Raw genomic sequence first — 27,844 nt, forward strand, 5'->3', positions numbered from 1 at the left:
CTAATCAGAAGGAACAATGAACACGTTGTTTTCTACTGCTTTCTTCATTGGGCGTTCATACTGCAGGGAAAGGAAAAAAAGATAATGAAAAACATTTCAAAAGTTTATACAAATGTTTATATTGCATAAGAAAAGAAACCGCAGAGATCCTAGAAGCACATTTAGATTCAGCTTTTAATTCTCAAGCACCCACCCTGGAACAAGGTGCTGCAGGATGAGTAGCTCCCATGATACAATTGCTCCTTCCTCAGCCCTGCCCCTCTTTAAAGGTGTCCTTCATCAGGAGTACCTCTGGTAAGGGAAAGGCCTGTGTGCCTAAGCAACTCTGTGTTCATAATGGAAACTTTTCCCTATGGAAAGGCTCAGGATTCCAGCTTTAACAACTAAAAGCAGCAAGCCCTCCAGTTTCTGCATCTTTTCTAAAATCCCAGGCCCAGTCTACTATAGTGACCGCAGGCATAGTTGTTCCTTCAACACAGGGAGCTTTCTTCAGCTCTGTGCAGTGCAGACACATAGCATCACACACATCATAGTAATCCATCAGTCTTACTGCAGGAAAGCTAAACCCCCAAAGCCATCAGGTCTGCACATAAAAGCTGGAACAGCAGCAGTAGCAAACACACATGCACACATGATGGAGTGGACAAGATGGAAACCAAATGTATCAAAGTTCACAGAGTATTCAGCTTAATCTACAAATTAAAACAAGGGCATAAGCTAGTGATTAGATTCTGGAGAGTTTAAGAACTTAAACAGAACATTTAACTGGGATACAAGGTAAATGAATAAATTTGGTTTTTAGAAATCAAACTTGGAGGCACCAAGGCGAGATGTTGCCAGGCCCAAAAAGCAGATGAAAGAAAGCATGCAAGGTGTTGTTAGGCTGCAGAACTCCTAGCCACAGGATGTCACAGATGCACAACTCCAAGGGCAAGTGGAACAAAGTGACAGAAAAGAACTGCATTAAGGGTCACTAACTACACAGAAACCAGCCTTGGGATGAAGGAATCCCTGAGAAATGAACCCAGGAGAAGCATCACTACCTGATGGTCCTTGTCCTTACCTTCTCCCTTAGGCAAGTACTTTTTGACCACTTTTCCTAGTCCCTAACAGGGCAAACACTGCTTTCTTGATGCTTTCCATGCATCAGGACCAGGGGTCCCACAAAGAACTAGCCCCACAGATCAGCTAACCAAAGGTTTACCCTACCAGGACTTCAGTTTCATTCTCTCGTTTCCAATGCTTATCAGTCAGGCCACAGCCTGGAGTCCACCACCCATACAAAGCTGCCTGCGAACTGCACGTACCGTTGTATTCTGGATACTGTCGGCGAGACTCCCTGCTGTTTCACCCAGGGCTGAGTCACCAGACTGAATTCTGGAAGAAAAGTGAGCTTGGCTAGTTTGTCTGTGAAGTGTTAGTACTTACTGATGAAACTTGAACAGAGATATTTACCAATAAAAATGAACCTGAGGATTCCCCCTTTTACAGCTTTTTGCCCAGCATTTGCACCAACAGTATCTTTTATATAGGAAATGATCACCTCCTTCCACCTCCCCTGACCCCTAGATACAGATGTGACCAGAGGGTGCACCTTGTTGCAGATCCTGGTACAGGTCTCTTGAAGTACATGCCTGTCCTGCACAGCTCCCCATGTAGAGAGTCCCTCATTACACCTTAGTCCCAATTCAAAACCCTCACAAGGATGCAAAGGCTCCATCAATGGACACCAGGTGGAGATGCCATACTGGGTTCAGAATACTTCCTGGTATACCAGCGAGGGTACCACCAGCCTAACTAGTGCTCTCTCTGACCATCAGAGGACTTGTGAGCATGCAGGACAGCTGGTAGAGACATACCTTTGCTTTTGCTGGTTGCAGAAAGAATTCAGTTTGAGCATCTGTGCATTCCAGAAGTCCTAAAAAGAGCCGCAAAGAAAACCCCCATTACTTGGGAAGGGGTACCTCCACAGGCTGGCACACAAGAAATTGTACACACCACTGCATCCTTCTCCATGTTTGCCAAGATTTGAGTTTCCTTCTCAAGACTAGCAAGCTCTTCAACAACAATCTTCTGGAACGCCTCCAGCTTACTCAGCCTAGCGATGGAGAACAGAAACAAGTTTGACGCTTTAATGTGCAGTAGCACAAGGCAGGTGACAACCCCTTCAGCATTAAACCTGCCTTTAGGCAGAAGCAAACATCCTTGCTGAACTACATGGGGCAGTTTTGTTCTCAGGTATGTCACAGAGCACATGAATAGCTGTACCAGGTCAAACTGAAAGTGAGTTTAGCTAAATAGCCTGTCTTAAATAGCAGCCAGTAACAGAGGTCCAGGACAGAGCATACAACAGGGTTCCTAGTGCAATACTTGCCCTGCATACTCTCCCAGCCTCCAGGGATTTCAGCAGAGATTTCCCAAGCTGAAGACAGCATCCTGGCACAGATAACCTCCAATGGGTTTTCCTACCATAGGTCTGATATACACATATGGTGTTGCCACAGGATGCCAGTGATTTCTAAAACTTAACCAGCAACACCCTTATTTGCTTGTGTTTGCCACCTTTCCCCTTGCAGTGGGATGCCAAGCCATCATCTGATAGTGACTTTAGAAACTACCCTTCTAGGGTAGGACAGATTTGGCACAGCTCTGTCCTCACTATCCTGTGGCTCTGTTTGGCTCCATGTTATTTAGTTAATAACATCAAAGCATGGCAGCAGCTCACCACCATCAACTCTTATCTTCCACCCCAAAACATTACCTGGTTTTGTTTTTGGAACACAAACTTCTCCATGTACCTTAACAACAAGCAAATTCTGCTCAGAGAGGTCCTATTGATACCAGAGATTTTGCACTTTAAAGGCTATTATTTCATAGCACATTTGATCTAAATCCTGCAAACTGCATGTCTAGTAGATATGGAGGCCTGACAGATTTACTCGTATCTCAGGCTGTGCTTGTATTTCGCTTATAACAAATCCATAACTATTTTTTTTTTTTAATTTAGCTTCTGAGAAATTTGACAACCCGTAAAGCAAAATGACATGCTTAAAGCCCTATCCAGTGAGTGCCTGTAAAGTCCACTAGCTGGCATTTGTTTCATGCACATGGAAAAAATCTATGGAAATGAGCCTATAACAGACACCTTACTTTTCATCTCTCCCACTTCATTAAGTAAATCAGTCTGGCTTCTTTCTTAGAAGATGTAGAAACAGAAGCTACTAAGTGTGACAAGGGGGTTTTTAAACATATTTGTGAACACTGATGACAACCAGAAGACAGCCTAAGGACTGCTTCATCAACTGCTAACTCAAGCTTGCTTGGCATAAATTAATCCAGCCACTCTCCCTTTACAGGAAAAGCAGGGTAAATCACAGGAGCTATAGTTCTGAAACTCTTCTTACAGAAAAGGGAGTGAGACACTGTTGTGGTTTAACCTGGCAGGCAGCTAAACACCACACAGCTGTTCGCTCAACTCTTCCCTCCGCAGTGGGATGGGGAAGAAAATCAGAAAAAAAAAAAAATTCATGGGTTGAGATGACAGTTTAATAGGACAGAAAAGGAAGGGAAAATAATAACATACAAAATAATAGCACAAGCTATTTTGCCTTACAAACCATAATGAGTGCAGTAGCTTACTGTCAGGTTCACTTACAAAGAGGCATTTCTTTTCACATCAAAATTTACACAAAGCTGAAGGTGTTTTCAGCCAGCAGCAGACAGCTTACCTGCACTCATGTATCTGGTTCAGCAGGGCAGACACGTTCTTCTCTGAAGTTCTCAGGGCATTCTGCGCGCTAGTCTCCATCTTTTTGTACCGGGACTAACCACAGGACATGCTGTTAGGGATGGGCAACAGCCCAAGCCAAAACCTAGAAGTCTAGTTTGCAAAACCTTTCCCTGGAAGGCAAACCCCTCCACAGGCTGCCTTTCAGCTTAGCTGAAAACATCTTAAGTCTAAATTTAAACTGAAGTGAGATGACATGTAGGCAGGGTACTGCGAATATGAACTGGTTTCTTTCAACCACGCTAGTTACACCAACAGACCTCTAGTGTAACCCATGCAAATTCAGGTCAAGGTCATACTATCCTGCCAGCAAAGAAGCAAACTTCACCTATACTCCAACACACTTAACTGCACAAAACCAGGTCTTTGTTAGGACCACTTCAGACCAGCATTAATGCAAACTGTGTACATTTTAATCATAATTGTTTTGTAAATGCAACCACGACCAGCCTTGATTCAGGACTAGTGTTAAAAATTTAGTGTGAACATCTAACACCAACTCAAAAAAAAAAATCATGGTAATACAAAGTGCTGATCCAGTACAAATCTGCCCTTGGGCACAAAATATATATGGGATATTTACACCAACTCTCCTGGTGATAAAAAGGTAATTTCATTTACTCTGAGAAAATTCCACACGGTGCACATGTTAAGAGAGTGCACATTACCCAGAACAATTTCTTTAGTTGGCCGATAAAGCTTTCAAATGCAGTAATCACCCCTGAATCACTGAAGTCTTCATAGAGCATCTTGGAAAAAAATACATCATCCACACCATCATCCATTTCCTGACCTAGGAGAAAGCGTATCCCAAGTCAGTACTATGCTGTAGGGCTTACTGGAATATAAACCCTCATGTTACTGAAGGGTTTGTAGTTCATGTGAACAACATTTGTTAGAGAGCTCAAATTTGAGTCTTGCTCTTCTAGAGCTCACGAACAGGAGGGAAACTGCCCCAAAATGCATTGAGAAAGACTTGTTAGAAAGCAGCATGGAAGAGACACGATACTAACCAAAGAGCAACACATTTACAGATAATGAGGCAAAAGCACAGCACAATAAATTTAAAAAAAAAAAAAAAAAGAAAAAAAAAGAGTCACTGTTTTCCTGTGTTCTACTTATTCATTGCGAGGAAAGCCTAACCCCCTTCTGTTTGAAGTTAGCAGTGTTTTGCAGTTACTTTGTCCATTATCGACATGCTTTTTTCAGGGTTTGGGGTTTTTTGGTTTTGTTTTTTTCTTAATAGCTCTGGACAATTACTATTCAGGAAGACTACAAATTACTGGCATCATTGAGCAGCTTCCCAAGTGGACTGTGGTTAGGGAACCCAAATTTCTGTACTCATATCTCTACATATGTGGTATCCAATGGCAGTGCCACAATACATTTTGATTTTTGGAGAAGATATCCTCCCTACAGATACCTCTTTTCAATCTTCCACATGACTATGATTTCTCCATCAAAAAAGAAAAACTGAAAGCATTTAAGCACTTCTCCTTAATTGCCAACCTGACTTTACCTGTTTGGATCTCTGCTTCCTTCTGTGTCAAATCAAAAGGTCTCTTTGGTTTATAGGAAATGTCAGAGAACAAGTGACTTGTATCCAAACTGGAAAATTTAGGCTTTTTTATGATTGTGCTGCTTAAAATATCTAGAAAGAGAACAGAAGGTGTTTCAGAACAGACCTGTTCTTTTGCATGAGGTACACAGCAGTACCTACCAGCTACTCAAGCAAAAATCACCACTGGAATTACCAATCCTGCAGAAAAGCCAGAAACTTCATTTTAGGGTCTATCATCACACTTACAAAACAGGACAAGACTTCACCAGCAAGTGTCTTCCCTTGCCAAAGTGGGCAACTAGACTGCCTAGTGCTATGCAGATAACTGGAAAGCTACCATATCTTCATCTTAAAGACAACTTCATTTCTTGGCCCCCTATTCTAACCAGAAAGAAGATTCTTGCCCAGCTTATTCTCTTTCTCTTTTCCAGCCCAAGCTCATGATCTGTTTATGTTCATTTGCTCCTGAGCTAATTTAAACTGCTGCTTGAAAAGAAAAAATTGCATAAACACATAGGAGAGAGAAAAGCTATTCATACGCATAACAGCCTTCTTTTCTGTATGGCAACTCTAGTGAAGCTGCAATGACTTTTAACCCAGGAAAACCCTTAGGAACACAGCGAGGGAGGCTGCAGCCCATATTTCAAGGAAAACTTGCAAAAAATCATCCTTTTGTCCCACTGTCCACTTTTCTGAGCTTAGTGAGGTGTCTAATGTTTGACCAGCCACCTCCCTGGCGTCTGCATACGGCAGAAAGCAGGAAGATGGTGGAGCCCAGGACAAAGGGGGACAGTCGGACCGTGAGGAGCACACTGAAGTAGATTTAGGGTTCGCAGAACAAGTGTTCAAATGCAGTCACAGACCACACCTGAAATTTCTGAACATAACCCTACTTCTGCCTTGACATGGTATCAACTCCTCTCCCACTCTAAGACTGTACAGTAAGCAGTGATAAAAATTAAGTCCTCAGCACTTCTCTTCCCCCAAAATCAAGTAGATATGTTGGTGCAGCAAAGGTATATTCTACAAATGCTGAACAGGTAAGAGACATATTGGGAACACAAATATAGCCTGCTCACAAGGAAGGGAATGCTTTTGTCCGAGACCAGCTTCAGTGACTTGGTTCATAGCCACAACAATAACTTCAAGAGAGTGTCTCTCAGAAGTACATCATCATAGGATGAAGACAGCCCATTGCTGCTCAACTTTCTTGAAGTTCAGTTGTTTCCAATCACAAAGAGACTGTGCTGCAGTTTTGAATTGGTTTGTGCGCGTTCTGTTTCATTAAAGAGAGATCCTTAAATGTCACTTACCTAAAAAAAAAAAAATCTACAGCAGTAATACAAGTCACCATTTACCAAATTCCTACAATGATGGTCTACATCTATATTCTTAGATATAAAGTCAACAACTTTCAGAGATGCTTATTTTTTAAAATGAAGTTGCATTGCACTTCCAAATCATTAAAAATTAGTTTTCAGGCTTCTTTTACTTATTTCACGTATTTTCTCTTGGATCACTGGGTTTCTAAATCCCCAGCTCTTAATAGCTATGCTAGTAGCTGCCCTGTGATCAAGGACAGGATTTAACAGTTAGTGATAAACTCCAGAGTGTATATGAAAGCATCTTGCCCTAGCTTGTCACAATATACAAAACAGAGAAATGGAAGATATTTCTTATGCAAAAAGTATCCTTCAAATATCAAAAAGCTCAGTGCCTACTTGTCTTTGAAAGAAAATGACAACTCCATCAACGCCCCTTTCTACTTTGATAAAATGGAAGAGCTGTTTAAAAGACTAACAAACCTGAGTCCTTCCGCTTAAAACTTTCTTCTTCTCTTGACAATTTGCCAGATGCATCATGAAACTTCTAAGGAGAGAAGGACAACAAAGTAAGAATGTACCCATCCTGCACTGCAGAAAACCTGCCAGGGACTTGCCTAGTTATAGGAAGCAAAGCGACATGATGCATTGGTTTTGGATGAGAAGTAGCCTGACAGCAGATTAGAAGGAGTTTAAGCACTACATACTGCACCTGTGTGGCCTTCTCCGCATCACTGGAATAACCCTTGGCAGATGCATCAAGTGACAGCGGCCCCCCTTCGAGCTCCTCTGAGAGTATTTCGTCTGCCAAACACCACAGACAATAGGGGCTGAATCTTGCATTGACTAGAAACCTCAATTTAATGACATACGCAGAAAAAAAAGAAACAACCACCCTCTCCTTTATCTCTGTATACAGGGAACAGACAGTGGCTCAAACACTGTCCAAAAGCTGTTTTATTTCTGGCTGCCAGTTAAGTTCATTCCTTCACCTCCCATTAGCCCCAGCTAATGTTTTCCCTGCTCAAGAGGCTTTATCTACAAACAACATCCAGCCCTTCTAGCCATTACAAGAAATATCACAAGGCAGAATGCTTATGAAGAAAACATGAAGGAAAAAGGCGAAATTAAAAAAAAACCACACCCAAAACCCCCCACCACACCCCCACGCACATCAAAACAACTTTTCTAATGCATTGAAGAAGATTAAAAAAGAAATACCAGAAAGATCCACTGTAGGTAAATCATCTCCCTTGGAGCTGGATGTGCTTTTTTTCTTTAGCATTTCCTTTTGAGCTCTTTGCCGTGATGCTCCCTGCTAAAACAAAGCCAAGTCTAAGCATGTATTTTATTTAAACTTTACTACAGAAGTAGGGGTTTGGGTTGTTTTGCAGGGGCAGGGGCACACATGTTTTGGTTGGTTGGTTGGCTGGGTTTTTTAAACACACTAAAAGCAGAGATACACTTGAAATAGACCTAACATACTGATACCTCTCTCCAGCACTGAAGGAGATCTGTGCCCTGAAGTTCAACGCATGCATAAGCTCTCCCTTTAGCCACTAGAGTTGTATAGTGGATGAAGTTTTTCATAAGCAGAATGAAAGCATTTTAGTCAAGAAAGAAAAGAAAAGGTTTCTAGGGGAAAATAAAATCTTTTAATACAACTGCCAGTTCTGGAGAGTTTTTTTCCCCCAAACTTTCCGTATTTATGTAGGGACCTTTCCAAAACATTTGATACACTGCACTTAATGGCTAGGCATCAGAGAAGTCTGGCATTGGTAAACTGTATTTTATTTTGCTTGATGTATATCTGGTCCACTAATTCCTCCATCAGTATAATCCATGGTTAGTTTTCCCAGAGCTATAGCTGAAAGTGGAGAAGGACAGTGCATGAACCAGAACTCAGTATGAGCATAGGACTTGTAGTAAAAGCCCTGAAAATTGCTAGCAAAAGGCAGAGGAGAACATGAGCTTTCCCAAGGCGCTGGCTGGCAGGACAAGGCAGAGGACAGCATGGGCACACAGCCTGGTAGGACCCAGCTTGGATTTCCGCAGGTATTTGGATAGGCAGCTCTAGCTCTTGGCATGCCCCTAGAGCCAAATTCATTCCTGTTTGAGTGACACCCGTGTCAGCCAAGGGAGGCATCACACCAAGCACACCAATTCCTGCCCAATTTCCCATATATCACAGATAAATATTATAGTTTTAGAACAACTTGCTTAGGGCTCACATACAGTTGTTGCTACGAAGTTTCATGTGTTTTCCTAGGACCTCCTTGTTTCCCCAGCCTCCAGTACACCAACATAGTCTTAGCAACACTTATGTCCTGGTTTCAGCTGGAATAGAGTTAATTTTCTTCCTAGTAGCTGACATAGTGCTGTGTTTTGCATTTAGGATGAGAAGAATGTTGATAACACACTGATGTTTCAGTTGTTGCTAAGTACTGCTTATGCAGTCAAGGACTTTTCAGCTTCCCATGCTCTGCCAGGTGCACAAGAAACTGGGAGGGGGCAGAGTTGATCCAAACTGACCAAAGGGCTGTTCCATACCATATGACGTCATGCTCAGTATATAAACTGGGGACAGTTGGCTGGGGGGCAGCAATCGCTGCTCAAGGACTGGCTGGGTATCGGTCAGCAAGTGGGGAGCAATTGCATTGTGCATCACTTGCTTTGTATATTGTTATTATCCCTTCCTTTTCTGTCATATTAAATTGCCTTTATCTCAACCCACAAATTTTACTCCCCCCACCCCCTGCAATTCTCTCCCCCATCCCACTGGGGAGGAGGGGAGTGAGCAAACACCTGTGTGGTGTTTAGCTGCCTGCCAGGTTAAACCACAACAACTTAGTAGCAAAACTTGTCCATCAGAATATTTGACAAGAAATATAACATCAGTTTATTTAATTCCCACTCATTTGTTCATGTTTTGCATACGTAATGTTTTTAAATCAGAGGAACCTAAGCATGACACCTCCTTACCTTCTTTGTCTGGTAGTCACTGCCGCTACTTGCGGAAGACACTGGAAGCACTGCAAGAAGAAAAGCTTACCTGGTTACTGACAATGTAACTGCTAGGCCTTACCAAGTTAAGGTTTGCATCACAGCTAAATAATCCAGGTTTGAGTTCAGCTTTCTAAGCATTTACAAGGGAAAACTTCACAACACTTGCATTAAGCTTCAAAACCCCTTTCAATAAAGCTTCTAAATGGTGCAAATGTACACAACTCCCTGCATCCAGAACAGCTGCCAAAAAAAGGGGCAGGCTCAGCAGCTTGTCTGATGGTCCCCAAGTCCCAGCCAGGGCATGTGGGCTGGCACTGGAGTGAGAACAACTCCCCCCACGGAAACACAGTATAAAACATAATTTCTCCCTCAACTTTCTTTTGCTTTTTCACCCCTACGGAGACCAACAGCTACCTGAGCAAGAATCATCCTCCATGAGAGGGACAGAGACATTCCAACTCTTTCAGGGCAAGTTAGTTTGAATTTGGAGGTCCCAGCAGCCGACACAGCCATGGAGCACAGCCACAGGGGAGGTTTGCTGTTGGTCAGGCCTGAGCAGAAGATGCTATCAGAGATTATCACATCTGATTTTGTAAATCACTCGGAGGACAACTGGCCTGTCGGCATATAAATAGGGAAGCAACGTGCTATGGTCTGCAAACTGTGTGGTTTTCCAAGGATTATTCCCTAAGGGTATTTCTGGAGAGATGAAAAGGGAAGGTTATAGGGAGGAGGTATGGCAGCTCCAGAGACATCTTCCTCCTCTTGTGTTCAAGAGCACCAATGCAGCCATCAGCTCAGCACCCATGGGCTCTTCAGCCCCATTACACAGAGGACTGACCCATGCAGACATTTAGGTGCCCAATTTCCACCTGGATGTTTGAACCCCAGTACATTCACTGGAGGGAAGGGGATGGGAGCCCGGTTCTTGGAGCACAAAGATAAGCAATGCACCTCCTCCATGGGGCACCCCTCGCTGCCAGCCTCGAGCTTGCTCTCTCCTACTCAGTTCAGGACTCAGCCAAATCCTCCTTCTCAAACCATCATCAGCCATTTCCTTATTTGCAGTACAGTACGCTGCACATAGCTAAGTGTCAACAGGGGACCAAGCTTACCTTTTAATTTACTTCTCACCCTGGGTCTTTTTCGGGTGTAGTCAAGAGATTTTGGCAGTGACCGTTTCTGAGAGTCAAGGATCCAGCTTTTTTCACTCTGACCAGTGCTTGTATTTTCATTGTTGCTTTCAGAGAAAAGATGTTTCCTGTAACTGGACTAAAGGCACTATTAAGAGTGAGTCCTGGTGCTCAGTCAACTCGTTCCATCCACCCAGAGGCCCCTATTTACTACCAAATTATTCCATTTCTTCCTCCCCACAGTACAATACCTCAAGTATTTTAAGCTGTGAAATCTGCCAGAACAGCAACAGTTAACTATGAAACCAGCAGCATAAAAACATCAAAAGGCAGGTGCATGCCCTTTGCCTTGTGGGTTTTGCAGCATCCTCTGTCCTCATCTCTCCCTCCCTCCTGCATCCAGATAAAAAGCTCTCACAAGGAGGAAAGCCTCAGCATGCCTGAGCTGCAGCCAAGAGCACAGCGAGGAAAAATGAACACAGACATTCACTCGCTGGTCTGGCAGTCCTGGTGCACCCAGAGTACTGCTTTCAGTAGCAACAAATGGGCTATTTTGAGGCTCCCAGGCTCACATTCCTCCACCTCCACACCAGGTAAGCCTTAAACTTCAGCCTCTTTAAGGGTGCACCTGACTCACACAGGCAGATACACACAGCAATCAACGGCTCTAGGGATGAAAAAGCACAGACGACCTACCGGCCTCCTCTCAAGCTTATTCGATTCCTCGTTTTTGTTTCCCGTTTCATAACTCCTGCCAAGTAACCCATAAAGACCAGAGTTAGACTAGCAGACACTGCAATAGCACATCACACCAGTGCAGAAGGGGCACAGCTGAAGAGCGATGGCAGGGGGCTCCTTAAGAAATCAGCAGGGGAACCAAACTGTTAATGCACAGTCATTAGCCACGTTTTTCTTCTTTGGTTGGTTTCTGAAAGCACCAGTCTGGGGATACCTGGAAATGAGCACCTTTTAGAAGAAAAAATAGGCTACATACTTAGAGGTGGCAAGTCCCTGGCAGTTTGCTATAAGTAGAGGCGGCCAAAGCAAGACAGAGGGTTTAAGCATTTTTCAAAAATTAAATCAGTAATTTAGGCATATGATCAGGAAAGAGAGATGTTTAAAAGTTAAAGACTTATTATTGTCAAAGTGGACAGGAGTCATTCTCTTTCTCAGATACTGTTTAAATATTAGTATTGATAACATCCACAGATACTGCAGCAGCTAAGCACAGAACTATTTTATCAGAAATATCACACAGCCTTTTTGATCCCAACTTAAAACAGCTTAACTGAAGACAATGAACTCCTTTCACAGAGCAAAAGGTTCATAAATGGTGCACATATAATCCTGTACCTCTGATTTTGTGAAGAAATTTTCTGGCCAAGAATCTTCCCTTTGGCTTCAGCAACCTAAAACAGAAGCAGGTATTTGTCTTAAAGGTTAATTACCCCGTAAAATAATCTACAAAATTAAACTGTATCAAGGAATCAAAATGGCTAGAGGAAGAATGGATTACGAGCCCGGCATGGAAAATCAACTTTTTTTAATGGAGTGGGATTTGTTGATTGAAACAGTGCCATAAGTTATAATAGACGAACATTTGTCGTCTTAAATGCAGTTAAATTCTCTTTTCCTTGCTTTGTGAATAACGCTCATTTTAAGTGATAACATCATGAGAAATGTCATTTTAAGCAGTAGCACCACTAGTAGCGGTGTACTGTACGTGCAGCACACAGTACCTGGACAGCCTCTGGACAGGGCTGCTGGGACACTGGGCAGGGTACCGTGAAGCAGGGTTTTATGCTGACACCCAGTGGCAGTAGCAAGGACTGGACGGTGCCCAGCTTATAACAGAGATTTGGAGTGTCCCCTTAAGGACCCATAGCCTCTGAACTAACAGGCAGCAGTGACAGCACCTGCACCAGGGAAGAGGCTGAAAGCCAAAGGGTTTGCACGGTGGAGCCACCTTGACAGTAGCCATCAGGAGCAAGTTTTCAGCTTCCTGGGAAAACCCGCTCTGGTCAAAGTTTCAAAGCGGAGTGACTCATTTTTATTCAATTGTTCCAACAGCCTGCAAATATAAGTCAAGCTGAATTTCCAACAACAGTTTTGCAATGACTGGCTTTAAGCAGGGATTCCCAACGTGCCAAGTGTGGCTTAAAAATGATTTCAGTCTCTTCTGGTTTAGCCCAGGAGTACAAAGCAAAGGATGCTCAGCAATCTGCTTTCAGTATTCAGTAAAACACAGAGGTTGACCTTCAATGGCAAAGATATCCTACAGCCTCACTCAAGCAAGAGCTCAAATTCTTATAGTAGTTGGTTTTATCATACAGTACCCACACCACAAGACTCAAGAAGTGATGAGCGCTCTCCCCACCCCGAAAAAATATTTCCATGTATAGCACTATATAGAAATACATGAACCTTAGATCCCCAGTTGTCTGTTTTGTTATAACAGCATGTCCATCCTCACTGCATTTCTGCAGTAAGAGATATCCCCTGCTTCAAGTTACCACTCTCTGTCAGCTGCTGAGCTGGGACCTTAGCACATCTCCTGACAGCTTCTGTCTCAACTTTACCTTTTCATGACTTGCAGAGTCCGAGTTTTCAAAGTCATAGATTTCCTTCCTGCAAGACAACATATACGTGGCAGTGACATACAATCCTGAAGAGTCACCCTTTAGAACTTCACTGAGAATATGGGGGGATAACATGGTTTGTTTCCACTCCCCTCCCCTATAAACTCTATTATGCACTAAACACTCAGACACTTTATATGCCTAAAAAAAAAAAAATGCTGTTTCCTCAGCTTCTTAAAAAAAAATACTTGTCCCTTTCCTACTTAGTCTTTATTCTTGTCTGTCTTGATTCTCACTCTCTCAAATGTAAATTTTTTAATTTTAAGAGAAATATTCAGAAGATACAAGTTAGCCTATCCCTGGTTATGTAGTGGACGTTTTGTTCCCACATCACCAATAATAGTATGTCGTAGGAAGAAATCATGAATGGAAAGATAATTTCAGAAGCATTTAAGAGAAAAAAAACATTTAATTACCTTTTGAAAATTCTAACATTTAATGTTTGTTCTCTAATCACTTCTCTGTATGCATCTAGATTTTGTTTTCATGTCTTTCAACATTTAAACTTAACTGTACCTTTATTTCTTTCTCCAGATCGTAACTATTTAAAAAAACCCTAGAATTATTGGCTCAACATACAGTAAGTACACTGTCCCCTTCTTACTAGTGAAAGAATAGGAAGACTGAAGAACTGAGCTCTTCTTGTTAAAGCTTCCTGAAGGAAAGAAATGCTCATTTTCATATGAAACACTAGAGGGAGCAAAATGACTGAACTAAGACCACCTTCTCCACCTCGAACTTCTGCAGCTCTACTCCCGTTTTACCACCGGTATTTGCTGCATCAAGTTATTTGATCTTAAAACCCAGAACCTCTGGTAATAACGAAGTTCGGCATCAGTTTTTCCCATTCTTATCTACATGCAATTAAAAAAAAAATCATCTAAACATTTGCTTTTTTTAAGCTAAGAGTCAGCAGACTGAAGCAGGATGCCCAAGGAATCCCTGGAACAGCCAGAACCACAGCAGAGATCCTCACGTGCAGTCCACTTGCTCTCCCTGCCCAGCAGCAGACTAACTTGGCAGAGAACGCAGGAAGAGGGTGCAACAACACAGACTTCCAGTGCCACAGACTGCATACCATCCTCAAACCCTCAAGTGCTTCTGCCCACAGTGCCACTGGCTTTGAACATGAGCAGACCAATGTACGGGGACAAACTGAGAAAGAGACCATCCTGAAACTCTAGGACATGTGATGCTAAAGAACTAGGACAATACCCAAAAAAGCTCAGGTATTTGTGAAAGAAGCTGCCACTCATAACTCAACTTACTGGAGGATAGCAGGATTATGGATAGATGAGGAAAAATGGAAAAGCCAACGTGACATGGTATCACAGAGGTGAGGGCATTTTTGGCAGACTAGGGTTAGCTTCTGAAGTCTTTATTGCTTTGGGGACCCAAAGGTTCCCACTGAGACACGTTATGACCCTCCATAGCCTCCTGCTTGTTTTGCTTTCTGTTCCGTTCAGACAGCCCTCCCCATGGACACACCCTCCCCCCATTAGTGCTAGAAATGGTCTAAAATCAGCTGGTACACCAGTCCCTGCATGGGCACAGGGCTCACGTGTCATACCTGCCTTCAGTCCTCCGCTTGGCCAAACTTCTTTTTCTGTTTCTCTTTTCCCAGGTAACATCCTCCTGAAAAGAAAAGGGTTGCAGGATCTAAAACCACAACACGCAAAGTCATGTTCTTATCCTAGAGCCTGCTGAAAGCAGAGATAAGGCATGCCAGGAAACTTCGTTCCTCCTTTCACAACAACTGTGCAGGTACAGCCGTTTCCTGCAGTTCTTTCCTACCAGAAAGTATGGGACTCTCAGAGCTGAAGCTAGGGGGCCAACGGAGGTGAGGATACCAAAAGTAGTAGTTCAGAAGCTCTGACTTCATTGTGCAGTGGGCAAGTGTTACAAAACCTTTGAACTATCAGTTAAAAAATAATTTTAAAAAAAAATTCTAAAACTAATACCTGGAAATGTAAAGCCAAGAACAAGTCTAAAATGTGATTTCTTATATAAGTTAAGTACCTACTCCAAATTAAAATTATTGCTTTGGGAATTCCTCCTGTGTAGTGCATAGATTTTTTTTATACCTGGACACATCAGTAGAAATTTCCAAGTGCTCAAGTTGTCTAAAGAAACACAACTACAGATGGCTCTGTTACTTGTTAACTTACCCAGGCTGCAAGCTCCCATGCCAGGAGTATGGGAACAGACCTAGTGTGGGAGGACCATTAGAGCTCGGATACAACGCTGGACAAACATGTCTGTAGACTTCCAAGACTTGCTTCCCCTCAGGAAGCAAACCTTTGCTCTTGCAGACTGCACCTAAGTCTTGTGACATGCGAGTTTGTCGCACACAGGGCCAGGCTGGCTGCCCGCACGCCGCGCTCCTGGACAGAAGCACAGTACACCGCTGCCAGGGGATATATACACTGAATAAACAGCTGAGCTTGAATTACTTGTTTGGGCCCTATAGAATGAGGTTGGCAGCTGTTACCTCTGCAGCTCGCTCCTGGTGCTAAATGGCACGTTACATCAGATATGACACTACCTCGGCTCGGGACACTGCTCAAGGGCAGGAGTGGGTCAACCCATCCTAGCTTTCTTCTGCAGCTCCACCAAAGCATCTCTTCCCTGCCCCATGTCTCTTCACTGAGGTGGGCCTCAAAGCAAACATACCTCTGGTGTTGAATCCTCCATGGGTTCTTCTTCTAGGGGTGTCTCACTGGGGACAAGAAGACACATGAGGGGAATGCAGTGCTGAGGGGCTGTTCATTTAAAGCCTAAAGGGTCAGTTTGTGAAGTACTAAGAGGGGAAAAAAAACTTGCACCAATTAGCATCAAAGCAGTGGTTTAAAAGGTGTATAGGGAAGAAAGCTAAATCAGTAGCTCTACAGAAGTCCAGCTTGTTAACTGTAAGAAATGCTGTCCTGCAAAGCTCCGAAAAAAGGGTATTACTAATGCCAAGGTGAACTCAAATTCACATGGTCTTTCACAAAAGTCATGGTCGTCATTATGAGTAGCTACATATCTGGTGAGCTGCAGTTACACAGCTAAACTCTCTGTAATACAGCTGTACGCTCATCTTTTATTTAGATTAAATCAGTGATGAGAGAGAAAAAGTCACACCAAAGTAGCAGCCAAGCCAGTAACCAAATATCACCATTCTGCAAGTCCAAAGTACTGTAACTCTGGGCAACCAGCCTTGCTAGCCAGGGTGGCAAAACAGAATCTTTTTCTATTTAATAACTGATGGAATAAACCTCAAAGTCAGTGCATTAAAACCCCAGGGGAGGGAAAATAAAGAAAACAAAACCAGAAAAAACCCCACCTTGCAACTCTTCTTCTGCAAGATACTCACCTAGGCTTACCTTTCATCCTTGGAGGTGGAGTTTTGGACTTTTTTGCTGAAGGAGGCAAGGAAACTACAGCTTCACCCTCTGGAGCTACTATTAAGCACTTTATCTGCTCTTGCTGTAAGGCCCACAAAAGCAGAGCCTTCACCATGTCACCTGGGTGATGCTTAACTGGGTCAGACTTAAGGAACTGAAGGGAAACATGCCTGACCTGAGCCTTGGTTAGCATCTTCCATGTCAGTCTGCTGGCTCACTGTAGTCACGGTGACACCAGAGTTAACCATTTTCTGCTCGGAGACATGAAACCACAAACAGAGCATGCATATCACCAATAAAGAAGTGTTTGGGGTTTTTTTTGGTTTGGGGTTTTTTAGTTTGGGGTGTTTTTTTGTTTTGTTTGGGGTTGGTGGGGGTTTTTTTTTGGAACAGGGGTTTTCAGTGGTAGCCTGTGGCAACAGCTGGATGACAAGTTCATCATTAGCCACTCATAAAAACATTTTAGGTTGCATATAAGTGATATGGTGAGCTTCTCACTAAGAGCATCCCAGCATCCCCTTAGAATAGGGAGTAAAATGTCTTCTTTCTTTTTAAAGCAGTTTTGCCAAAATTGCAGCTCTGGAGGCAAGTGTTTGTACTGACTTCCCACCAACACAAGATGGAGTTTGAAAACGTTGTCAGATCTGGGTACAAAATAGTTTTCTTTGGAAGAAGAATATATAAAAACACCTGTAAAAAAAGCAGACTGGAGTAGGGGGGAAAAGGGCACAAGGACTGTTTCACCATACACCAAACACTTACTGCTACGGTGCCTGTTAACTGCTGGCTGTGCTGAGAGGCTAAGTTGTCCGATAGGGTCTCCATGTTTTCAGAGTTTGAAGGATCTTTCCTCCTCTGCGGGTCAGTGGACTCAGATGTCACTGCAGAACAGCAACGGGGTGAGAATGTCATTGCAGTAACTGAACACACACTCATCCCCCTCCCTTCCCATTCTTACACACTTTCACAAAAGTGTAACAGTATTAGGCACAAACGTCTCAAGATCATGTTTAATAGAACAAAAACAACAAGCATCTCCAAATTACCCAGTGCAGAACTGCACTGCTAAATAAACAGCATCTTGAGCCTATCCCTTTCTAAGCACTTCATACTGTATGAAGATGTATAAGTTCGTTACCTTATTGCTACCTTGACTCTTAGCTCTGCTGGGGTGGGTGTTGGTCTCTTCTCCCATGTAGTTAGCGATAGGACGAGAGGAAATGGGCTTAAGCTGCGCCAGGGGAGGTTTAGGTTGGAAATTAGGAAAAATTTCTTTACGGAAAGGGTGGTCAAGAATTGGAACAGGCTGCCTGGGGGCGGGGTGGAGTCACCATCCCTGGAGGAGTTCAGGAAACGGGTAGACATGGCGCTTCGGGACATGGTTTAGTCTAGTCTACCCTTGATTGGCTTAGAGTAGACTTGGTAGTGTAGGTTAATGGTTGGACTGGATGATCTTAAAGGTCTTTTCCAACCTAAACGATTCTATGATTCTATGATTCTCTGGAAGACATGGAATGACCCTTTGTGCCTGGCTAAAGCAACAGACCAGCAGGACCTTCCACCATCTCTGTTTCCCTGCACTGAATCTCTACCGGCCACTGCAAAAGCTGTTTCACTACAGATGAACTACCTTCTGCCCTTTGTACTCCTTGGTTGCTCCAAGTAGTAGTGCCAACCTTGTACTTCTGTGTATGCTTCATGGTGGACACTGAAGAAGGAGTGTCTCCCTCACCTGCACCTCCAGAATCTGGAGGACTCCCATCCTAGTTCATTTTGCGCTGTAACTGGGGGGGAAATGAGGAGGACTACTGAAGAAGTTACTATCTCAGACATCTAGATCTGTAAGTAGCTCTTTTGGGTAGTCACCGGGAGGAATCGGAAATGCACAGTAACTAAGAGGAAAGTAAAAATTTGCTTTTAGCACAGGCACAAGAATGCGACCTAACCTAAGGGCTCTTCAAAACTTGCGATTCATTTTCCGAGATGGTGGGTGGTAGCACTAGAGAGCTGGGAGTTCATTGTCTTAGAAGACCCAGAAAGATCTATTAAGCAAGTTACACCAAGGAATAATCCACACAAAAAATAATCACTTTAAAAACTGAAGTACAGCCAATTTTGCAGCAAGGACATACCCCAGGCCTTCAAAGAGAAGAGATCACTATACAGAAAAAAGCCACCTCCCAAATAATTTGATACTGAAATTGAGCCAAGGAAGTATTTCCTGTTTAAAAGCAATTTTGATCATGCATGTCTTGCTTTTGTGCTGAAAGCAGCTTTTCCTCAAACTGTGGGTCACAGCCTTGGTGGGGATTTACAGAACTTCTTCAGAGCAGGGTAGAGGGAAAGGAAGGAGCTACTTTTTCTTCCCCTCAGACCACTGCTGATCTTCGGCCTTCCTTTGGGTCAGGCACCCAAGCATCATGCCTGTACTTTCTCACGGAGCCTGAGCTCTGTGTTCCCTTGACATCTATCATATTTGGAACAAAATTAAACTCAGCCCAATCATCCTGGAAGGAAACATCTTGCAGGAGATGTTCATTGACAGCACGGGAAACACGACCATTTGATCACAGAAAATTCAATGTGCCCAGTTCAAAGAAATACAAAGCACTGGCTGTAGGCTGGTAAGAAGAAGGAAATAATGGCTATTCCAGGTCCAGCTAAGAGCCTTTCCTACCTTAAGGCACGCAGCTACCTTCGTAGTTGGGGCACACGCAGAGACAGCCCTGCGACATGAGGCATTTATGGCAGCACTCGCAATGCCCCTGCGTACAGCAGCAGGTCACCTCCTGCAGAGAGGAGCTGTGCCACTGCTCATCTCTCTCTACAAACAGGGACTGCGGGTGAGCATTTCTGCTCCCTCAGCTGCACTTCCACAACAGCACCAGGCACCTCTGATGCATCATCCACTCTGTGTGGGGTAACAGGACCGGAGCACACCATTCTCTATCATGTCACGTTGTTGGAAAGAAACAGAAGTCACCTCCCTGCGGGAAGCCTTGGTAGAGGCTACGCCACCACACACGCACCCACTGCACAGAGGAGAGCACATTAAGAGCCAAGGTGCAAGCGCTGGTCCATCAGAGGACCTGTACTTCCATGGGCACACACATGCCACCGTCCCCTCCTGCAGGGAGTCTCCTACAGGCACCCACACAGCGCAGCCAAACCAGGAACCATGCGTAGGGCAAGCAAGGGAGGCTGGATGGGTGCATCCCACTGCACCTGCAGGTGGAGAAACACTACTGCACACTCTTTGTATACGAGAGATCTGCCAGCAGCTGAGATGTGCCTTGCCAGGCTACCTGCCAGCGCAGGAATCCAGCCTCCATGAGCTGGCTCCCCTGCCCATGCAATCCCAGCAGCACGTGGCCATGGTGCCCCATCCTCCCTCCCTGTTCTGCCATGAACACCAGTTACCAAGCTCACAAGATACGAACAGTAGAAGGTTGAGTTTGAGGGTTGCTTTTTTTTTTTTTTTTTTTAAAGTGTGGTTAACTGCAAGCTGTGGACTGCAAGTGAAGATACTAATTTTAAAACTAAACCATTTAAATTTCATGAAATAAGATAATAATTTAAAAAAATCACCTGCTTCATTCTGCCTGGCTTGCTTCTCAGCATGGACAGACTCCTTTCCAGCCACATTTATCTGTTGGTGTGAATTAATCTCATATGAAAGTGACCTTAAAAAAAGTAGAATCTTTATCTAGTAATGTCAGCTACTTAACATAACTAACAGTTGTTAATCACCAACAACAAATCATTGGCAAATCATTGGGTATTAGCCGAGTTGACCATTTGGAAATGTCTCAGCTCCTGCAAGGATAAATGACAGCTGCTATACTATGGCTATTTACTGTCATGTAAGGTTTTCTGCAAACCCGATGGACTGTGGATGAATGACAAGTATAAAAAATTAACCATATTGATATTTACAAAAAAACACAAAACACACACACACACCCCCTGCATTTTCACATTAGCTTGTAAAAATCTTGAGGTTTTAGAAGTACTCTACTTGGAATCTAGAAGTACTAGCTAAAAAGTCAACCTAAGATTTGTGTCTTGCAGCACCCTTTGTCTCTTCTCCAGGTTCTCGTGTTCACAATTTGCTCATCCTGTGCAATGTAACACTTTGAGCTAATGTAAGAGAAAGTTTATACTTCAAGTTATGTAATTAAATGCCATAGGCTTTATTTCCTCCTTCAGAAGCTCAGCAAAATTAATTATATCACACGGAATTGATTAACAAACCAGTTTAACCTTCCAGTTTCTAAGCCATAAATTTGAGTCCCTGAAACTTCTTTCCTAAAGTCTCCAATCTCTCTTTCAGGCCAAAGCTAAGAATATCTATATGAGAGTCACAAATCCACAAGGGAAGACAGATGTATAATAAACAGATATTAAAAAAAAAAAAAAAATAAGACCCCTACCACCACTGAATGTTTTTACCCAGTGTATATCAAGTAAAATATAGTTTAGAAAAGAAAAAAAAATATCATACTAAGAGCTTACCATCATTTTTTCTTCTCCCAGGACTTTTCTAAGTATGCTTAAGATTTCAAACTCAGCACTGAAAGATATTTTGATTTTTGTTACTTCTGTTTTGTTAAGAGCAGCAGGAATCTTCATGTAAATTTTAACAATCTTTTTTCCATCATCCTCTGTGTAAAAAAAACAGTTAAATCTGTTTAGAGCAAGACATTCAGTCTACCACCCCAAAAACATTTGAAAAAGTGTTCAGGTTTTTTTAAAAACAGTCTCTTTTACATCTTGCCCATGGATTTCCAATCACTCTGTTCATCCATTTCTTTCTCATTGCATCTAGGTGACTATGCTGTTCCCTAGCACATCTATAAACTGACCCCTCAACATGTCCTGCTTAGGTAGGGAGGGTAGGTTATTGTCCTAAACAGGCCCACAGACAGTCCAACAAGCAGAGCTGGTGCAAGGTGACCAAAGGGCACAACAGGGAGGGAGGAGAAGACACAGGAACTCTGGTGATGGTGAGATTTTAGGTTGGCTCCATGTGTCTTGTGGACCCACAGCCAAATGGAGGGTAATGCTGGTTGGAAAACCTTACCGTTCAGGCTGTAACTGCTGACTGCTTCTTTTGACAGCCTCACAGAGTCCCAAAGAGCACCCTTTGAAAACCAAAGCCACCACGTCAGAAAGGCTGAGCGAGCACCCACTGCGTTAGACGAACCCAAGGCCATGAGGGCTTTGCTGTTACCTCATTACTGTCCACATAGAAAGACACACTCTGGCTGCTGATGTTGAAGTCGATCCAGAACTCCTCCAGCTTCTCATCCAATGGCTTCTTCACCTGGGGAAGCACAACAGCAGTGCTGCCTTTCCCAGAAAAAAAAAAAACCAAGCAAACCAAAACAACCCACACAACTGCTGTCTCATTCTCAGTTTAACATGGTGAAGTTGGAAAAAGTTGTCCTATGGACGTGTGCACACATACACATAACTTACAGAAATAAGAGTTGGGATTAACCTGTGAGTTGCCAGCCTACCACCTACCCAGCCATACCCACGGAGTCAGGCGTGGCTCCACATCAGCCAAGGGAAGGGCAATACACAAATGCTCACGTGTTTGTGGCACGAAAGAATCTGTGAAAGTTTTCTGTGTTTCTGAACACTTGAAATAAGCAGAAGCAGCGGAACCGGCTTCCATCGACTTGGTTTTGATTCAATACAGTCAGGAATGGTGTCACAAATACATTTACTTAAAGACCAGTAAAGCAATCTGCAGGATCTGTAACTGTGACTGTGACCTCTCCTACACAGGCATCACGTTAATCTTGTTTTTTGGCAGTGTGGGGGCAGCTCTGCCGGAGGAATCAGAGTTGTCCTGTCCTCCTGTTTCCTTTTAGAGACCTCTCTTCTGTCATCACCATGAAGAGAAGCACTGCCTCTATCATTCAGCTGATCCAAAAGCAAAGTCAGCAGCAGTAAGTTGGGAGCTAAGTGACAAACAAGCAAACTTTCCAACTAGAACAGAAGGTTATACCCTACACTCCAGAAAATTATTTAATGAAAATCAGGGAGAAAAAAAACCAACCCAAAATCATATACCACAGAAAGTAACATTTTTAACAGCGGTAATGTTGCAGGGAAGGTGTCACAGTGTTAAGGACTATTACCTCATTCATGTCAGCAAAAGCAGATATGCAAGGAAATGAATAGACTCTGGAAGAAAAGCAGACTTCACATGATATATTCAACATCAGAGTCTGACTTCATGAAAGGTAAAATCATTAAGACTGCTTACTAATCTTACTGTTCCAAAAAGAATTAATAAACTCCTAGAAGTAAATTAAGCTTGGAGAAGCTTACAGAATACAGTATTTTAGTAGTGATGCATTGTCTTCATTGATTTTACTTTCAAAAGAACTACCATTAAAATGAATAAAATCTGTCTTAAGCATAACTTAATTATTCACATGTGATGTAAATCCCCCCCCCCCTTTTTTTTAAATATAACCCAAATCAGTTTACAATCCTAGTTTTTACCCTCTGCAGTAATGACAGCACCAGTTTATTCTGCTGGTTCACAGCTTACCTTCTTTCATCCCCAAGCCTTTCATTTAGCTGGTTAAGAAATTTTCTGCAGTCCTTCAAGACAAATGACATCTTATTAAAAATCAGGCCACTTTTCCTTTGCAAAGAGTTATTTTATCAGGCTGGGTAACTTATACTCCAGTTATAAGCTTTTAACTAGTCAGTGTGATGCCAAAGGCCACTGGGGAAGAAACATTCAAGTAGCTACAAATGGTTGGACCCAACTTATGACCAGCAAGCCTCCAAACAAGCTACAAAAATTAACTTAATTATGCTTTAGAAGTAGAATAACTTAGAAATAAGAGCTATTTTAACAATATGACATTTTATATTTGCCAGATTAAAAAAAAAAAACCAAACACACAAAACCACCATCCACAAATAAGTAAATAACTTTATGTATTTATAAAATCAGTTTTGTAGGAACTTCTCACAAGGACATCCTGACTGAACTCAAGCAAAACTAGCCCCTATACAGACTTGTCAAGTATGTTGTTTTCAAAATAAGGACCCTCACCGTCTCAAATTCTCTATCCTTGATCTCTTTGAAAGCTTCAGCAAGATAGTTATCTTCAAACCAGTGGTGAACAAGGTCATCCCTCCATTTTTTTGTCATTAACCTACAAAGTGCTTCTGAAAGGGCAACCTGAAGGTCATAATCTACATGGTAAACATAAGCACAGGATAAATATCCCCCTCAGCCTAACAGAGGGTTATAGCATTGCTACTCTTGCACAAATATACTATACAGTCATATTCATGAGCTAGCCTCTGTTTCACCTAGGAAAATAGCAGAGGCTAACAGCCAGGCATTAGCTCCAGGCATCCTCAGCTCCCCCGGCTCAGCGAGGTCGAGGTGCGGAGCACTGCTAACCACGACACATGCACGTGCATCGGGAGATGTTCTTGGGGATCAGGGAAGGGATGAGAGCAAAGCCTCATCACTAACTCACTACAATTAAGTTACATTTCACATACCACAGTAACGCCCTAGAAAGCATTATAGCTAGGAGAAGACAAACAAGATTTCACTCCAGAGACTATAAACCTTACTAACTGAAGTTTGTCCACATCATGGCAAAGTAGTTAAAATTTATTTTTTGAAGACTAACAGCAAGCATACTTTGTAAACATGTACATAAAGCTGACCTAATTACCTTTCTACATATATCAGTTTATATTTTCTTATTAGTTAATATGAATTACTAATACTAACCAGAAAGAACTAATGCATTATTGCATCTAACAATTTTTGAGTAATATTTTCTTAAAGCACCATCTGATTTTTCTCCCCAAAAATCAAATATCTACAAGGAAATAATTTAAATTATAGTTCATCTATAATAAATAAGCAGATCAAGTAAAGCCAGAGAACCCCAGCTTCATAAGAACAACCACTAAGTACTTCTTACCACCAACCTCCAGTATAGTTTTAGCAAGGTCTTTCCTGCAACAACATAACACAATGAGTTAAAGTGGAAATAACTTTAACTCCTGTAGCTAAACACTGTCTTCCCTGCAGCAAGAGTTGGAGGGAAAACCACTCAGTACGAGGGAAAACCACTTACGTGAGTGAGCACATCTCTTCAGACAGAGGGAATTTCTTTCTCTCCTCCCGTGGGACACTGTCAAGTATAGAGTTGAGGGTTCTCAAGGCCTTTCCCCACACAGAGGAAGGGGCAAAACAAGAAGGGAAAGAATTCAGTAATGATTTTTCACATTTTTTATCTAATTACACACACTTGCATGCACATGTGTTGGTGTTTTCTTCTCCTAGTAGGAGTCTTACCTCCTGCCTCAGAGCACAGCAAATATTTGCTTCTGTCACTAGGTGCCCTAGTTCAGGTAAAAACAAGTTCACCAGCTCTTTCTTCCCTAGAAAAATCATTTGAAAGGTTACAGCTAGCAATGAGCTGGTCTCCGTATAAAAGATAGTTGAAGCAACTACAGTTTGTGGTGTTGAAAGAAAAAAAAAAATCCCAGCTGGGGATTCAGTTTCAAACAAAGCTTACAACTATCTAATCCTAGACAGAAAAGGGAACTTGTAGCTTCTCTGTAAAAAAAAAAAAAAAGTTCCAGATACTTTAACCTGGGTAACTATTTAAATAGGTACAGAAAGGAGAAGCTACTTACTAACCGCAACAGATAGATCCATAATATACAGCTTTTGACAAAGTCAACAGAGCAAACCACTAGAGTATTAACCAGAAGATGCTCGTGCCTGCTCTGCTCCCAGCAGAATAAGCTACAAGGATGAACAAGCTCGAGTTACCCAACCCACAATGTAATGCTTCATTTTTACATGACTTGTGAGCCTGGATACCAGGGCACACAGATACTTGCTCTTTCTGAAAGCACCTGTTCCCCTGCCCTAATGGAAAGCCAGCAGCAGCCACAGACAAAATCTTGCCACTGATATGAATGAAAGACAAACAGACATCCGTCTGCCTAGTCAGGATGGCTGACAGGGTTACCATGTTATTCTGCGGGGGTGGCTGCCTTCAGCAAGGGAATAACCCTGAAGCCGCTAAGAATACATGTGCGAGAGCAGACTGCCTGGCCTTAAGTCCTTTCAGGAGCACCACTTACTCTGACCAAGTGAAATACTTGATGCTGACTATTTAAACAAGATACCACAGCTAGAGATTTTTTTTTTTTTTTAGCATATTTAAAACAAGCAGAGAGAAACAGGTAAAATGTTTTGTGCTCCAATGTAAATGCTAATGAAAGTTAACTGGAGGGAAATTAGCAGGAGAATTTAAAGAAAACATTGCAGAAAGGAGAACAGGGAGTTAGGGAGTGGAGGGGAGAAGAGAAAGGTGATAAAGTTCAAGCAGAATTAAGAAATGTGCTCCCAAGGCTGAGGTTCAGGATATCAAGGAATGAAAGGAAAACCAATACTGACCTTCATTACTACACCGGCAAATCACCTGATGGAAAAAGGAAGCCTTCGTTAGCACACCACAACCCAAGAACAGCAGTACTCAAAGCACTGAGGCATTTGTGTCAGCCTTTCAGGGGCTAAAATAACATAAAACATTACTGTACCCACATCAGGAAAAGCAGTGCCACCCAATACAGGTATATCACCTATGGTCACCCCGATCATACAGGCTGGCATTACGCAGGGAGGGTAAAAGGAGCGAAGCACCCACTTCCCCCAGGGATTTCAGCAGCACTAGAGAGCGCGGTGCCCTCAGGTTCCCTGGAAAACCCACATCGTGGCACCACTTTGTTACTTTTATTGCACATATGGGCCTACATAAAAACACATTTTATGTTTACACACTGCAGTACTAGATATCATAACTTATGATATCTGAAGAGTGTTAAAGTCCATTGAGGAAAATTTAAAATAATAATTACAAAAACCCCACAATACAAATAAAACAACACTTCATCCCCCACAGTGAAAGCATATGGAAGAAATGGACCAGGAAGACGAAGAAATCAGATTTTGACAAATAAATAATTTATAGAGTATTTCCTATAATTTCAATGCTGTTAGTAGAGAAAGAAGAAAATTTGATTATGCTCAAATATCTTTTATCAAGTCTCCTAAAAAGAGTCATAAGTATTCAAATAATTTGAGGCACAAAGTGACACAGTTCCAGTAAGCTACTGACAAGATTGGGGGAACAGCGTGGGGAAAGATGCTAAAAGCATTCTTCCTACTGAAAATTTACATCACTAGGCCTCCAATACCTTTAAAGTTATGAATATTAAAAATAGAAACCTAAAGGAGAATTGTAAGCAGTTCAGGTTATTCTTTAAAAGTAAATCAGCTGTTTCAAACGCCATAGGAACAAATTGCCAGGACCGCCTTGTCAAATGCATTTGCACATAAGGTGCAGCTCAGTGGCAGTCACTTGGGTTTTTAAACAAGGGCTTCAGCACCAAAGCTTTTATTTACAAAATGCATTGGAACTTGTTGCACATTTTCCTGCAAAAACAAACACTTGGCTTTGTGTTCGAAAATGAGAAAATGCTGCAGCCCTGTGCAGCCCCACAGCAGCTTCTCCCAGGTGCATCAAAGCCCAGCCTAATGCTAGCCCAGAGCAGGCTCCTGGGCACTGCCTGTCCCCACCACCTGCGCTGCATCCCAGAATCAGTCTTAAAACACAAGGTCTGCATAACTATTTATTTTTTAACAGAAAGCTGTTTGTGAACAATGGCTTTCTTATCCAATAAAGGCAACCCTTCTGCCCCCTTAATGCACGTACATACCAATGCAGAGTCAAAGAAGTCTTCAAGAAGTAACATCAAAAATTTATTCTCATTTGGGTCGATGAGGGTCACAAATGCTCTTGCTCTTTCAAACCAAGATACCAGGTAAAAGTTAAAAGAATCAGTTAAAACCTGGGAAGAAGAGTTAATAATCCTTAAACTAGATATATCTGGAGGAAACCTTACGCACACAGACAGGGTTTTTTTAGTCCT

General features: G+C 42.5%; 1 protein-coding gene across 1 annotated transcript; it reads right to left on the minus strand.

Moving 5' to 3' along the window:
• On the minus strand, positions 1-27,667 carry SYCP2L (synaptonemal complex protein 2 like). The gene is made up of 32 exons (XM_075706303.1): positions 27,632-27,667; positions 26,310-26,334; positions 25,194-25,279; positions 24,973-25,061; positions 24,817-24,851; positions 23,922-24,064; positions 23,406-23,458; positions 22,987-23,032; positions 22,068-22,160; positions 21,918-21,978; positions 21,350-21,498; positions 20,423-20,483; positions 17,603-17,715; positions 17,016-17,085; positions 16,804-16,849; positions 16,122-16,167; positions 15,019-15,107; positions 13,389-13,437; positions 12,163-12,218; positions 11,506-11,560; positions 10,792-10,948; positions 9,653-9,702; positions 7,892-7,988; positions 7,383-7,474; positions 7,154-7,217; positions 5,307-5,438; positions 4,456-4,580; positions 3,729-3,823; positions 1,999-2,098; positions 1,860-1,918; positions 1,308-1,377; positions 1-60 (listed from the first exon to the last, which is right to left on the minus strand). Exons 1-32 carry the CDS (start codon positions 27,665-27,667, stop codon positions 1-3), a joined length of 2,502 nt encoding a protein of 833 aa, XP_075562418.1.
• Positions 27,668-27,844: the final 177 nt, after the last annotated feature.

This window comes from Pelecanus crispus, chromosome 2 (assembly GCF_030463565.1).
Source record: "Pelecanus crispus isolate bPelCri1 chromosome 2, bPelCri1.pri, whole genome shotgun sequence".
NCBI classification, from domain to species: Eukaryota; Metazoa; Chordata; class Aves; order Pelecaniformes; family Pelecanidae; genus Pelecanus; species Pelecanus crispus.